This window comes from Tachyglossus aculeatus, chromosome 21 (genome assembly GCF_015852505.1).
Source record: "Tachyglossus aculeatus isolate mTacAcu1 chromosome 21, mTacAcu1.pri, whole genome shotgun sequence".
Classification (NCBI taxonomy): domain Eukaryota; kingdom Metazoa; phylum Chordata; class Mammalia; order Monotremata; family Tachyglossidae; genus Tachyglossus; species Tachyglossus aculeatus.
The window spans coordinates 57,352,355-57,368,231 of NC_052086.1; the positions used below are offsets into that span (position 1 = coordinate 57,352,355).

Here is a 15,877-nt window from a genome sequence, read left to right on the forward strand (position 1 = left end):
CGCCGTCGACCCCCGGCCCACGTCATCCCCCGGGTCTGGAATGCCCTCCCTCTGCCCCTCCGCCAAGCTAGCTCTCTTCCTCCCTTCAAGGCCCTGCTGAGAGCTCACCTCCTCCAGGAGGCCTTCCCAGAATGAGCCCCTTCTTTCCTCTCCCCCCGTTCCCCTCTCCCCCCCTCCATCCCCCCGTCTTACCTCCTTCCCTTCCCCACAGCACCTGTATATATGTATATATGGTTGTACATATTTATTACTCTATTTATTTATTTATTTATTTTACTTGTACATTTCTATCCTACTTATTTTATTTTGTTGGTATGTTTGGTTCTGTTCTCTGTCTCCCCCTTTTAGACTGTGAGCCCACTGTTGGGTAGGGACTGTCTCTATGTGTTGCCAATTTGTACTTCCCAAGCGCTTAGTACAGTGCTCTGCACATAGTAAGCGCTCAATAAATACGATTGATTGATTGATTGATTGATTGGGGTAGATACAAGTTAATTACGTTGGACACAGTCCCTGTCCCACATGAGGTGCACAGTCCACGTAGGAGGGGGATCAGGAGAACTGAAGCACGGAGATGTTGTGACTTGCCCAAGATCATACAGCAAGCATTTGGCAGAGCCGGGATTAGAACCCAGGTCCTTGGACTCCCAGGCTCAGTATCCTTCCAGTAGGCCATGCTGCCTCTCAGACCTGGGCCCAAAGTCAGTATTTTTTTTTTTTTAAGTAGGATGCACGTGATTCCCACTGCACCCTGGCACCCGGGTGACTATCGGCTCAGGCCTCCTTGGGCTCTGAAGCCCTGCTGCCTCTGCCTGGGGCCCTCCGGACTTCCATTCTCTGGTACAAAGAGGCCAGCATCCCTGCATCCATCCCTCTGGCCACACCCCCTTCTCTCCTTCAGGAGAGACTCTCTGCCAGCCCCCAAGGTTTGTCGTCTCCTTTCCCACTCTGCCTGCTTTCCACCGTTGCCCTGCGTTCCCCAACCAACGGAGCCCAGCTGCCTCTGATGTCTGTGCCGCTAGCCTCACTGCCACAGAAACTGATGGGAGGGTCTGCTTCAAGGAGCCCCCCGCCAGAGCCATTGGCAGGCAGCGTGGGTGGGGAAAGTTCCCGGGAATGTTGGCCGTGCTGCCGGGAGCTCTGGCCGGTAAGGAGCGGGCCTAGTGGCTCGAATAGGGTGGGTTGGGCATAGCTGCTAAGCCTGCTGCCCCTCAGAACACCAGTTCACTGTGACTGATGATTCATGGGCATGGTCAGAGGCAGATTTCCAATGGGCCTGTGCACCCTGGCCGTAGAGCACCGGTTTTTCCAAGTAGTATGAAAAAAAGTTTATAATAATAATGAAAAGGTAGCTATGTGTGTGTTTTCAGTTGCAATTTATGCCCTGAACATTACTAGCACATGGCGAGAGAGCAACCCAGCCAGCAGGACTCCTTGTACAACCGTAATGCTCAGGAGTCACCTCGGCATAGCTGCTAAGCCTGCTGCCCCTCAGAACACGAGTTCACTGTGACTGCCGATTCATGGGCATGGTCAGAGGCAGATTTCCAATGGACCTGTGCGCCTTGGCCGTAGAGCACCGGTTTTTCCAAGTAGTATGAAAAAAAGTTTATAATAATAATGAAAAGGTAGCTATATGTGTGTTTTCAGTTGCAATTTATGCCCTGAACATTACTAGCACATGGCAAGAGAGCAACCCAGCCAGCAGGACTCCTTGTACAACCATAATGCTCAGGCGTCAGGAGCAGCACGGGCTTATACTAAGGGGGGACAACAAGATTAGAGAGTGGAGAGAGCAGAGGCTTGGGAGTCAGAAGGACCTGGTGTCTGCTCCCGGCTCTGCCAGTTGCTTGCTGTGTGACCTTGGGCGAGTCACTTAACTTCTCTGTGCTTCAGAGTAGAGTAGAAAGGTGGAACCAGTCACAGACAGGTGAAGGAAAGGTAGCCAGGTCAAACCAAGCGGTTCTCCCTGCCGCTTGGGACAATTAAGTGGGTGAGTAACCAGGTATCCAGCCATTGGAAAAGTTATTAATATTATTATTGATAACATAATATAATAATGGTATTTGTTAAGCACTTTGTGCTGAGAGCTGGGGTATATGAAATAGTTCCAGCCAGGACTCCAGTAACATTTTCCTGACCTGTTTTGAGCAAGGTACCATGCACATCACTGGTTTTTTAAAAAATGCTGGGGGGTGAGGGGGTGGCAGTTGAAGGAAGCAGGTTTGGAGTGTGGAGACTGGGAGGAAAACTTACCAGAAAAGGGGAGGGTGAGGCTGGAACGGCACAAGGGAAGGAGAGGATGGGGAGGAATTGATTTACCAGGAGTTTTCTCGGGCCTTCCAGATCCCGGGGACGTAGGCCAGCTGTTGTGTGATGTAGCCTCAATTGACACATATTGTGGGGTAGTCAAAACCTAGGGTTATCTATGAAAAAGAAGAGTGGGGCGGGAAAGCAGCCAATGAAATATACTTGAAGTATGTGTAATCATGTTACCAGTGGTTCTTGTTTTCTGCTCTTTTTTAACCTCTTTTTTGTATATCCAAACTCTCCCCTCCATTCACAACAGAAATGTCCTAGGCACTCTACAGAGCAGAAATAAGTACAATTTGTTAAATAATGTGTGCATCTTGTTAAATAGTGTAATAGCTAGACTGTAAACTCAACGTCGGCAGGTAACGTGTCTGCAGACTCTTGTATTGTAATCTCCCAGATGCTTAGTAGTGGTCTGCATATAGTCAATGCTCAATAAATACCACTGATTGATTGTTCTGGAGAGGAGCTGACAGGCATGATCAGAGTCTGTCAATTAATCATCAAGCTTTTGTTGAGCACTCATAAGGTGCATGACAATTTGATATGGGGATCCCTGGAAAGTGGTGGGTGGTGGTGGGGGACCAGAAATTAGCTGGAGAAATGACATGCTGCTTTCTTTGGTTTTTGAGTCTGGAGGTGCCATTTCCTAAAATATGTTTTGAACGTTTGACCCCTTCCCCTCTCCCCAAACAAATTAAGGCAGTAACAATGCTTTTTTCCCTTCAGGTGCCTAAAGTGGACTTTTTTGACTTTTCGAAGCTTACTCCTCTTGATCAACGCTGCTTTATCCAAGCTGCCGACCTCCTCATGGCAGACTTCAAAATGCTCAGCAGTCAGGACATCAAGTGGGCACTGCACGAACTCAAGGGACACTATGCAATCACCCGAAAGGTTCTCCATTTTAATTTCCTTTTAATTTTAGTTGATCCCTCAAGGATGAACTAAAGCAGCTACTCCTTTCCCTTCAAGGATTGTTGCTCCTCATGCAGCCTTCAACAATCGTGTTGTTTAATTTAAGGGCCACTTTGCTCTTCTTGCTCCAGATTTCAGCATTCAAAACTCACTGCCTCAGTTCCATGTATTTCCAAATCATTCCCTCCTCACCAGCCAGTCAGCAAGCTGATGTTCAGCAGATTGAATCTGTACTCATGGGAAGGTAATCAATTCTTTGACATCGTTGCTGAGATGGTGACTGGAAGGGGATATTTTCAGTAACTCTACTTTCAAGAGAATCAACATTAAGATTTATTGTCAAAGGGATACTGAATGGACAAGTCTCTTGTGAACTGTGATGGTTAACTAATGCATCTAAAGAACGAGCAAACAGTTGCTTTGACAATACTCAGCTTTTAGAGAAGGCCTGATTGTCAGGCAGTGAAAGCACTAATAAATCTGAACTGTATTTAAGTATTTCAGTATACTGGGATAGTGTTCACTTAAGTGATAGTGACACTTAATTAAATGGACTCTGCTGGTCCATTGCTTGACCTCTTGGGTGTCTTCAGTGTTGTTGACCAATCCCCCTCCTCTAGAAACCCTCCAGCCTGGGGTTTTCCATCACATATTTTCCATAGGTCTCTTCTTACCCCTCAGCTGCATCTCAGATCCCATATTGGCACTTCTTCCTCTCCTCACCCTTTAACTTGGTTACTCAGCAAGACTCAGATCTGAAGCCTCAATGTTAACGCTTACTATGTGCCGAGCCCTATACTGAATGCTAGGGTAGATTCAAGATTATTGGGTCAGATACAATCCCTGTCCCTTATTGGGCCCAGAGTCTAAGAAGGATGGGGAACAGGCAGTGAATCCCCATTTTGCATGCCAGAAAACTGAGGCACCAAGAAGTTGTGACTTGCCCAAGGTCACACAACAGGCAGGTGGCAGAGCGGGATTAGAACCCAGTTCCTCTGAATCCTGGGCCTAATGTCTTTCCAGTAGGCCACACTACCTCCTACTGCTTGATTGAGTTCAGCTCATCTACTCATGTGGTTTTAGCTACCAGCTGTATATGGGATGTTCTCAAATCTTCAAATTAATCTCTGTCTTCTCACTTACTTTACCATCCCTAATCCCCTCTTACTGGGACATCTCCATCTGGATGGCATCTCAGCACCTTATGGTCCTTTTCCTTCCTAAGCTATGTCCTCTTAACTTTCCCATTACTGTCGATAGCCTGACATCTTCCCTCTCCCAGTGTCAACTTTGATTCCCCTCTGGCGCTTACTGCCCTTATTCCTTCAATATTTCATGGGTCTACCCTTTCCTCTTCACTCTTACTACCCCACCTTGGTTCAAGCCCTCATCTGGTTGGATTACAGTAACAGCTTCTGTATTGATTATTCATCTCAAACCTCTTCCATCTGCCCATATCATTATTAAAGCATCTGAACACATCAGTGTCCCAAGACTACTTACTTCTTTTGAAGAAGACAAAAATTCCTAACTATTAGGTCTAAGGCTCCTCAGAGGTCTCCCTCTCACCTCTCCGCCCCTCTTCTCTCACTATTCCAGTCACGTCTCCTAAATTAACTTTTTAGCCCTACATCATTCACTATTCTTTGGGTTTCCAATCCATTGCTCCTGAGTTTCATCCTGCATTTCGTCTCTTGCTTGCCAAACTATGTCCCTCTCCACCTTCAAACCTCTCCTCAAAGGACACTTCCTCCAAGAGACACCCCCTGACTAATCCTTCACTTGTCTTGGCCATTCCACCCCATCAGCCACTTTAACACTCAAACACGTACTCACTTGTTATCTATTTCATTGCATACGTTTTTATTCTCTTACACTTTGACCTTTTGAATTTTTGGCAATTTGGGTCCTCTTGTCCTCCCCATTGAGATTTTACATTTTGGAAGAGTAGGGGCCATGTCTTTTACTGTTGTTTAGTTCTCATGAATTTTGAGGTTTCCTTAACTTTATATAGTACTGTGTTAATTTTAAATTTACTTAAATTCACTCCAGATGAATGAGAACTATTTTCCTTATTTGAGAAATGTGTTAACCTTAACTTTAAAATAAGAACTTTTTTTTTTAGTGGTACTTGTTGAGTGCTTAATTTGTTCCAGGCACTGTTCTAAGAATTGGGATAGGTCCAAATAATCAGGTTAGAGACAGTCTCTGTCCTACGTGGGCTCACAGTCTAAATAGGAGGAAGTAGGATTTAATCCCCACTTTACAAATGAGGAAACTGAGGCGTAGAAAAGTGAAGTGACTTGCCCAAGGTCATACAGCAGACAAGGGGCAGAGCCGGGATTAGAACCCAGATCATCTGACTCCCAGGCGCAGGTTCTTTCCCCTAGGTCATTTCTGCCTTTTCTAGGGAGCTGGTATTTTATTTAGACTCTCACCAAAGGAGATCAACCAGAATTGGAACGCCTACTAATTACTGAAGAGCAGATGAAAGATTTCAGAGTTCACAGTTAGAAAATCTTTGAAGTTCAGCACCTTTGTAGAGTATAACTTCAAAGACTGGCTCCAGTCTTTCTGGGAGAAGGATCTGCATATTTTGTAGGCAAGGAGGCCCAAGGTGCCAGTTTGGCTTCTTATTTTCTAGGTCTTTTACTTTTTTATCATTTAGACCTAATATTTAAAGATTTCTTTGTGGACAAAATAAAGTTCTTCAGTAGTGAGTGTTCTGAGTAGAGCATAATGGCAGAATTAAGGAACAGCCCTCTAACACATGGACTCTGGGGATGCAGCTCAGTGCAGTACCAGAAGCAGTGGTGAGAACGTTTCTGCAAGGGTCCGAGCCCCACCTTATAGGGGAACTGACAGTACTAAGTTTTAATGAAGCCAATTATAAGGTGTAAACAAATTAAAATCATTAAACATTCAGTTTAAGAAAGGTTTTCAGATAGATGAATAGATCGGAGAAGCAGCGTGGCTCATTGGAAAGATCTCGGGCTTGGGAGTCAGCCGTCTTGGATTCAAATCCCGGCTCCACCACTTGTCAGCTGCGTGACTTTGGGCAAGTCACTTCACTTCTCTGGGCCTCAGTTACCTCATCTGTAAAATGGGGATGAAGACTATGAGCCCCCTGTGAGACAACCTGATCACCTTGTAACCTCCCTAGCGCTTAGAACAGTGCTTTGCACATAGTAAGCACTTAATAAATGCCATTATTATTATTATCATTTGGTCACCAGCATAACTGGCTTGCTTATTATTGCCTCCTTTGATCAGATTTATTGTAGATGTGGACTTCCCTCTCATAGTTTCATTTTCTTTTATTTTTCTTTGGCAAACAGTGGTCATAATTTAAGGATTACTTCATTATAGGATAAAGCACAAACAAGCAGTCTTTGGAGGGAAAGCGAGCCCCTCAAACTAATGCCTTCTGGAATGCAGGAAAATATTGAAAATTACTAGTCAAGTAGTATTTTTGAGTAGGACCATTTCCGCTGGGTGGGGGAGCTCGTTTCCATGGAAATGAGGGCTGACGCTTCCCGCTGGAGACCTCGATGGCTGCAAAGGAGGTTGGACGGAGGAGTTCATGCATTCATTAATTCAATCGTATTTATTGAGCGCTTACTGTGTGCAGAGCACTATACTGGGCGCTTGGGAAGCCCAAGTTGGCAACATAGAGAGACGATCACCCGCTCCTCCCCCTTTCCACCCCCCCGCCTTACCTCCTTCCCTTCCCTGCAGCACCTGTATATATGTATATATGTTTGTATGGATTTGTTACTCTATTTATTTTACTTGTACATATCTATTCTATTTATTTTATTTTGTTAGTATGTTTGGTTTTGCTCTCTGTCTCCCCCTTTTAGACTGTGAGCCCAATGTTGGGTAGGGACTGTCTCTATATGTTGCCAATTTGTACTTCCCGAGCGCTTAGTACAGTGCTCTGCACATAGTAAGCGCTCAATAAATACGATTGATGATGATGATTTTATTTTGTTAATATGTTTTGTTTTGGTCTCTGTCTCCCCCTTCTAGACTGTGAGCCCACTGTTGGATAGGGTCTGTCTCTGTATGTTGCCAACTTGTACTTCCCAAGCGCTTAGTACGGTGCTCTGCACACAGTAAGCACTCAATAAATAGGATTGATTGATTGATTGATCTCAGAGGGTCCCCAAATGCTTTAATCACCGTGTTCTTACAGCTTCTCCATTGTTGGAGGGAGTTTGAGGGAGATGGTGCATGTTTAGTTGAGGTGACAAGGACACATTTGCTCCGTTTCAGTCTTGGCATAAAGTGTAGGACTCCCGTATCTTCAGTGGCTATCTAGGTCGGCTGAGTCCAGAATTGATAACCTTACATTAGTTCTGCACCTGAAGGGAAGAGTTCAGTTTCTGAGGGCTTTCGAATGCCAAAGTGGGAAAAAAAAATGTACCAAATAAAACTTAAAGAACGTATCAGTGAAAATTCCTTTTGTGTGTTTGGGAATGCTAAAAACTAGTTTAATCAGTGCTTGATTTACTTCAGAGCTGATTATCAGCTTGTTAACCATCTTCTCCCTTTGTTTTGGCTACTTGCCTTTTGGCCGTTTCAGTGCTTGTTACTACTCTCACAGGGCAAGTCCAAGGAAAAACAATTCCGAGCAATCAGTTGTTGGTAATAGCATCTCTGATAAAAGATTTGAAAGGCAGGAAGTGGAGTTTTTAAATGGTTTTGAGTGTGTGGGTTTCAGTTTGGTATTTCTGGGGGGATTTGGGAACTGATGTGTAGTAGGACCTCGTGCCCCTAGTGTTTCAGGGACCAGTAAAGTTGTGGAGTAAACAGTCTGCATTTCTAGGATTAGAGTCACTTAGCAACATTTGAGGCAGAGAAACCGGCAGCCATGGTGATGTAGAACTGCAAGAGTTAGATACTGCTTTTTTTTTGCTGAAGTGGACAATTATCACCACCACAGATTTCCCTGTGAAAGTGGTAGACTTCACGCATGGCAGGGAAGCCCTCTGCAGAGGTCTTTAGGTTAATCTGTTGGATCATCCTTGCCAATGCACTGATTTCAGTTATCCGTGCCCTCTCTACCCACCACACTCATTCAAAATATACGGATTGTTCTTCATATGTAGATGTGATGTTGCTGACATCCTTGTTTACCAATAATCTAGCATTTGTGAAAGTAACCTCTTCTTTTTTTAAAACTTTTTAGGCCTTTTCTGATGCCATTAAAAAGTGGCAGGAGCTGTCGCCAGAAGCCAGTGGGAAGAGAAAAAAGAGGAAAGAAATGAATCAGTATTCTTACATAGATTTCAAATTTGAGCAAGGTAAATGACTTTTGACTGTGTGACTGTTCCTTGCTGTATTGAATAAGGAGAGTCTTGAGCTTATCCACTTTGCCACAGCAGTGAGAAAAAGCAACTATTTTGTGAATTCCTTTATCTAGTGCACCTATACTTAGCTCATTTTATGAGAGCTCATGGTTTTTTGTTTTTTTTTGGGGGGGGGTTGGCTCGGAAACTAGTTGCAAGGAGAACAATTCTTAAACATTTTTAGCCCAACTTCACCCACAAGGGAGGGTTGGGGGAGACTTTGACTTCTGGGAATCTCTCTCCCTGGCAGCTACCACCTGCCCATCAGGAACTTACATTCTAATGGAGGAGACAGGCGTACAAGTAACCGAATGTACAATTGAATAAATGTCTATGCTTATGCTTGGAGGTTGGGTTTAAGTAGATACATTGAGTGATGGAAGTGGCTTTCAGGATTCTGTAACTTGGAGTGGTGGAGGAAATTGGCTTGAATACGGGGAGGGCAGTGATCTGTTGGATTTGGGGAGGAAAGGAACTCCAAGCTGGGGAATGGAGGTGGGAGAGTTGAGAGTGAGCTACAGTTAGGAAGTCAACTTGGGAGGAACAAAGATAGGTCAGGGAGGAGCAGTGAAGACAGCAGATAAGTAAGGTGTGGTGAATTGTAGAGCACCCTGAAATCATTCGTGAGGAGTTTTTGTTTTATGTGAAGGGACTCACTTAGCCAGTCTAGGGTTGGGAGAGAGTGAGAGAGTGAAGAGAGAGAGAGATATATTTGTGCCAAGGGTGCTTCAGGAAGGTGATTCCTAGAGTAGCATATACAAGTAGACTGGAGTGGGCAGAGGCTGTAGACAAGAACCCTGCTAGGAGAGTCCTGTTGTGTAGGGCCAGAGCCTAAATCAGAATGTGATTATTGTTTGGTGGAGTGAAAGGAGAGTACATGGAAGGTTTGGAAGGATTCAATCAGTCAGTGGTATTTATTAAGTGATTACTGTGTTCAGAGCATTGTATTAAGCCCCTTGGGGTAATACAGTATAATTCAAGCACTTAGGCCAGGCTGTGCACAAAGTAAGCACTCAGTACAAACCGAAGTGTATAAGTAGCACAGAATGGAGGGCAAATAAGTTGAAGAAGAGAATGGTTAGTCAGGGATGGCTTCTAGGAGAAGATGTAATTTTAGTAGGGCTTTGAAGATGGGAGGTAAGTGATCTGTTGGATATGAAGGGAGAGGGAGTTCCAGGCCAGAGGAAGGCTCAGTCATATTTATTGAACACTTAGTTTGAGCAGAGCACTCTGCTAAACCCTTGGGGGAGTACAATATAACAGGAGTTGGTAGACACGTTCCCTGCACACAAGGAGCTTACAGTCTAGAGGCAGACTTTAAAATAAATTGCAATTATATATGTAAGAGCAATGGGGCTGAGGGTGGGGTGACTAGAGGGTACAAATCCAAGTGAAAGGGCAATGCAGAAGGGAGAGACAGTAGGGAAAAATGAAGGTGGACAGGGAAGGCCTCTTGGAAAAGATGTGATTTTAGTAAGACTTTGAGGTGGGAGAGTAATGGTCTGTTGGATATGACGGGGAAGGGAGTTCCAGGCCAAAGGGAGGATATGGGCAAGGGTTTGGAGGTGAAATAGACAAGATCAAGGAATAGTGAGAACCAGCTCACTTGCTATGCCCCATTCTCATCTATTTTGCCACCAACCTTTCCCACATTCTCCCTCTACCCTGGAACTCCCTCCCCTTCCATATACTCCAGACCACCACTCTCCCTGCCTTCAAAGTGTTATTAAGGTCACATCACTTCCAAGAGGCTCCCGCTCCCTTCTTCCTGTGTACTTGGATCTGTGAACTTTGGGCATTTGATATTCATGCAGCTCTCAATCCCACAGCACTTATGTACGTATCTTTAATAATATATTAGAAATTATTTATATTAATATCTGTCTCTAGACTAAGCTTGTTGTGGACATGGAACTTGTCTAACCAACTCTGTTGTACTCTTGCAAGTGCTTAATAAGTGCTCAATAAATACTATTGAGTGAACATGGATTAAGCTTTTTTTTAGAAAAATGATCCAGGCAGCAGAATGAACCAGGGAGAGGAGAGACATGAGGCAGGGTGGACAGTGAGGAGGCTGATTAAGTAGTTAAGACAGGAAATGAAAAGAGCCTGGATCAGCTGGGGAGCAGTTTGGATGGAGAAGAGGAGATGGCTTTGGCAGAAAATTAAATGTGAAAGTTGAAGGAGAGTGAGGAAACAATGGTGACTTTGAAGTGGAAAGCTCCTAGACACTGGGGATAGTGGCTTTAATGGCTTTAATGACTTTTAATGACTTTAATGGAGTGAATCTAGGAGGGGAAGAAGATTTAGGAGGGAAGATGAATATTTCCATTTAGACATAGTATGTTTGCGGTGGCAGCAGGACATCCAATTGGAGATGTCTTGGATGCAAGAGGAGCTGAGGGTTTTCCTTTAGATGAGTGATCAAGGCTAGAAAGGTAAATCTGAGGGTCATGTGCATAGAGATGGTAGCTGAAGCCGTGAGAGCGGATGCACTCCCTGAGAGAGTAGACGTAGAGTGAGAAGAGTAAGGTGACCTAGAATAGAGTCGTAAGGGGACACCCACAAAAGATGAGGCACAGAAGAGGAACCAGCAAACAAAACTGAGAAGAGGATCCAAATCAGAAATGCAGAGGTGGGACCAGGATGGCAGTGTTTCACTTTGGGAGTCCCTCAAGGCACAGTTCTAGGTCCCCTTCTATTCTCCGTCTACACCTACTCCCTTGGAGAACTCATTCGCTCATCTGCCTTTTCAGCCCTGGTGTCTCTCTCTCCTCTGCAGTCTTCTTCAGAACATCTCTGTCTTCAGAACATCACTACTCGGATGTCCCACGGACACCTCAAGCTTTACGTGTCCAAAAACAGAACTTCTTATCTTCCCACCAAACCTTTTCCTCCTCCTGATTTTCCCATCATTGTAGAAAGCACCACCACCCTCCCTGTTTCACAAGCTCATAACCTTGGCATCATCCTCAACTCATCTCTGGTATTCAACCCACGTATTCAGTCTGTCACCAAATTCTGTTGGCCCTACCTTCAAAACAGAGCTAAAATTCACTCTTTCCTCTCCATTCAAACTGCCACCACGTTGATCCAAGCACTTGTCTTATCCCACTTTGCCTATTGCATCAACCTCCTTGCTGACCTCCTATCTCTCCCCACTCCAGTCCATTTCTCACTATGCTGGTGAGATCACTTTTCTATAAAACGGTTCAGTCCGTGTTTTCCTACACCTCAGGAACCCCCAGTGGTTGCCCATCCACCTCCACATCAAACAGAAATTCCTTACCTTTGACTTTAAACTATTCACCTTGCCCCCCCCGCATCTTACCATGCTGATTTCCTACTAGAGTCACTTCACTCCTTTAACACTAACCTGCTCACTGTACCTCAATCTTGGGTATCTCACTACCAACCCCTTACCCATGTCCTGCCTCTGACGTGGAACTCCTTCCCCTTATCCAACAGACTGTCACTCTCCACACCTTCAAAGCCATATGAAAAACACATCTCCTCCAAGAGGGCCTCCCCTTGCTCAGCCCTCACGTCCCCTAATCCCTTTCCCTTCTGCATCACCCTTGCACAAAGATTTTGTAGCCCTTATTCACCACACCCTCAGCCCTACAACACATATGTAATAGTAATTGTGGTATTTCAGTACTTACGTTATGCCAAGTACTGTACTAAGCTCTGGTGTAGATAAAAGGTAATCAAGTCCCACATGGGGCTCACGGTCTAAGTAGGAGGGAGGCTAGGTCATTTTACAGATGAGGGTACTGAAAAGTTACGTGACTTGCCCAAGGTCACACAGCAGGTATGTGACAGAGCTGGGATTAAGTATCTGTAATTTTACTTTAATGTCTGTCTCTACCTCTAGACGTTATCCTCCTTGTGGGAAGGGATTGTGTCTACCAACTCTGTTATATTGTGCTCTCTCCAGTGCTTAGTACAGTTCCCTGCCCAAAGTAAGCACTAAATAAATATGATTGATTAATGGCAACTAGAAGTTGTAGAGAATGGATGATATGGAATTTAAGGAAGGAGAAGGAGAAAGAGGGAGTGAGAGCAAGAGTGATATTGTAGGATGAGGAACAAGCCATCTTCTCCCCTTTTCCCTGAAAAGTGGTTAGAGTTGGGGAGATGAGCCCCCCACCCTTTTTTTTAAACAACAGCATGGTAAGGGTTTGGTAAAATAGGGATTCTTATTAGATTGTTAGTGAACTGGGCTTGCTTTTTGTTCAGTTTGTGTTCGAACAGTTTTGGGTAACAACTGGAAGAGAAGTGTTAGACGTGAGACTGCAAATCAAAATACATTTTAGGCTATTTTTTGTGTTAGTTTGGAGACGTGCCTTCATAAATCCAGGACCCAAATCCCTTTTTCTGCTGCCCTTAGCTGTAAGTAGGTAGGGTTTTTAGTAATTAGTACAGAAACAGGAGTTAACATGTTTGGGGAGAGGTTTCTGGCAGTCACTCCGTGGAAAATGAGTCAGATCTAGTCTCAAATTCCTGCCCCCAAATTCTTGACATTGTCTTCTGCATTAACATTGCCCTGTGTTTCATGGGCTTGTATTTTTTTAGGTGATGTGAAAATTGAGAAACGGATGTTTTTTCTGGAAAACAAACGACGGCACTGGAGGTCTTACGATAGGCGATCGCTCCTTCCACCAGTGCAAGCAGAGCAGGAGTTCTACGACCAGAAAATTAAAGAAATTGCTGAGGTGAGTAATTTGTACTTTTGTTTTCAGGTAGGTACACATCCCTTATTCCTGCCTTGGTAAAGCCGGAGCCCTGTGCCTAATAGGAACAAAAGAGAAAGGTTTGGAAAGAGATTGCTGAGCAGTATATTCCTTACTGGGTGACTCAGGGGACGAAGTTGTTCACTAAGTATTAGCTAGAAGAATATGCAAGGATATTACTCCTTCTTGACATGGATAAATTTATGTATTCTCTGTTAATGTGTTTTACCAATAATTGAAGGTGAAAATTATATTTTCAGAACCTGAAAGGAATGTTTTTAGCTGAGGATCCATACTCAGCCTAAAAGCTTCTTAGAAGCACTTCCTTGAGTTTCTTAACAGTAATTTCTTGAATTTACAAATGCCAAGTTTTATGAGGAATATAATAAGTTTTATTGATCTCTTATAATTAAAGTACAGCCCTCTATTCCCTTTCATTAATCTCTTAATTACCCAATATCCCTCCCAACATACACACACACGTGTGTATTAGTTTGTTGATTTTCAGGGCATGATGCCAAGTTAATATTTTAAAAATTGATCTTTCATAAGGAGGAGTATTTTTCTTTAAAACCGTAACCATTTAAAACATGATTCTTAAATGCTGATGGCTAATATGGTCTTTTTATACATGGAGAGACCCAAAATATACATCATGAAACGAGTGTTTACTTGCCTCCTGGAGGGGTAACAGCCCCACTCCCTCGTCCTGTCTTCCTCCACCTGAGTCTCAGGATTGGCACCAGTCTCAAGAAATACCCAAATCAGTAAGGAAAAGTCTGCGTAATTCCAGAAAATACATCTGATTTTGCCACCTAGTAAATCATTCCAGAGGCACTCAAAGCTTAAATAAGTTTGAACCCATTGTGGGCAGGGAATATCTAATATATTGTGCTTTCCCAAGCATTTAGTATAGTGCTCTGCACACAGTAAGCCTCAATAAATACAATTGATTGATTGATTCTGCCTATCTTAAAAAAAAAAGGATCTGCTAAAACCACTAACTACCCTTTTTTTTCCTAAGCAAAGAATTTGGAAAAACATCTGCTAACCAAGACCACTAATTACCTGTATTTTTCCAAGCAAATAATCTGGGAACACAAATTACCCCTTTCTGTTTGTAATCAATGTAAAAGCTTTGCTTTAAATAAGGGACTTCTTGGATTTCAAGAGAAATCAAATATCTTGAAATAGTTTTGTTCATATTTAAAGTAGAAAGCGTAGCTCTGCTTTAAAAATGTCTTTGTAGATTTGGGTGAGATTAATGAAAGGAAATTCAAGATTGTAGGCTAATTATATGAGATATATTAATTTTATTACATTCTTAATAAAATGTGTTACAAGTACATTTTAGGAAGGGGTATTTGTAGAAATGCTTTTTAAAATTGATCTTTGGTTAATAGGCAGGTATCCATTGATATAAAGCTGGGTTCTAGAGATTGCCAAGGATGTTTTCATCCCGGAGTCTTTGACTGTAAATGATATTGTTTGGGTTCATTCTGTGGCAGAAAAGTCAGTAAAATATTGCTCCGTTTGGTTGTTATCGAGCATGTCGGTCAACTGCAGATTATTTTATTGTTTGAAGTGGCGAGAAACTTTAGCTTTCTGAATAGTAAACTGTACTCTGATAGTTTCACCTAGGTGGCCTGTTATTTTGCCAGCTTATCCTAAGATTTAGACATTAAGATATGACATTCTTGGGGAGAATGACATTTTAAAACATGAAATTGGGAAACTGGGGAATGTGCTGTCATTAAGGAGAGGTAATTGGTGCTTTACAGAATTACGTTGGATGCAAAATGGATTTCAGACCATGAATTGTGCACTTTTTTGTTTCCCTGTCATATGTGTTCCCTTTCCTCAGCATGCAGATTTCCTGCTTGCCCTACAGATGAATGAAGAACAGTACCAGAAGGTAATTAGCAGAAGCATCACTTCCTTGATTTGTCTTGGGTGATTTCATTGGGTTGTTTCTCTCAGCAAATTTGCCTGACATGTTGATGGCCCATTTATTCATTTTTAAAGCTGGTATTGCTGTGCTCAGCCAGCAGCTTACCCCTGCAACAGCCAGACACATAATCTACCTCAGTCACTTTATCAGTTCTCTATCATCACTAGACTTCACCAGCACTGATGGAAGGAAATGGTAGCGTTATATCTGCTAATGCATTTAACAGTACCTGAGGCCTATTGGGTTGTCTCTTGGGGCCTATCCCAAGGCAAACCCCTTGTTGGTAAAGGGGAACACTTTTGAAATCTAAGCAAGTGCCTCTTTCTGTTAAAATGATAAATTAGTAGGCTGGGGGCTTGGCTTTCTTTCCACGATCAAATTTGAGACATCCCTAATTTTAACAAAATTAGGGTGTTAATTGTAGGATGTGAGAGACTGGAGAGATGATGGGCCTGGTACAAGAGCTGACGAGTGGGTGCTGCTGGAACTTTCTTTTTTATGGTATTTGGTACTATGTGCCAGGCACTGTATGAAGCGCTGGGGTAGATACAATCTAAGTCAGGTTGAAAACAGTCCATGTTCCACATGGGGCTCACAGTCTTAATCCC

The 15,877-nt window shown here is 43.4% G+C and overlaps 1 protein-coding gene across 1 annotated transcript in view; it reads left to right on the plus strand.

The window, feature by feature from the left end:
* RNF216 (ring finger protein 216) overlaps nucleotides 1-15,877 on the plus strand; it is a 161,587-nt gene that overhangs the window by 34,677 nt on the left and 111,033 nt on the right. The window contains exons 7-10 of the mRNA XM_038762410.1: nucleotides 3,043-3,207; nucleotides 8,423-8,537; nucleotides 13,161-13,300; nucleotides 15,183-15,233. Coding sequence (XP_038618338.1) covers nucleotides 3,043-3,207; nucleotides 8,423-8,537; nucleotides 13,161-13,300; nucleotides 15,183-15,233 — 471 coding nt within the window. The remainder of the gene's footprint in view (nucleotides 1-3,042; nucleotides 3,208-8,422; nucleotides 8,538-13,160; nucleotides 13,301-15,182; nucleotides 15,234-15,877) is intronic.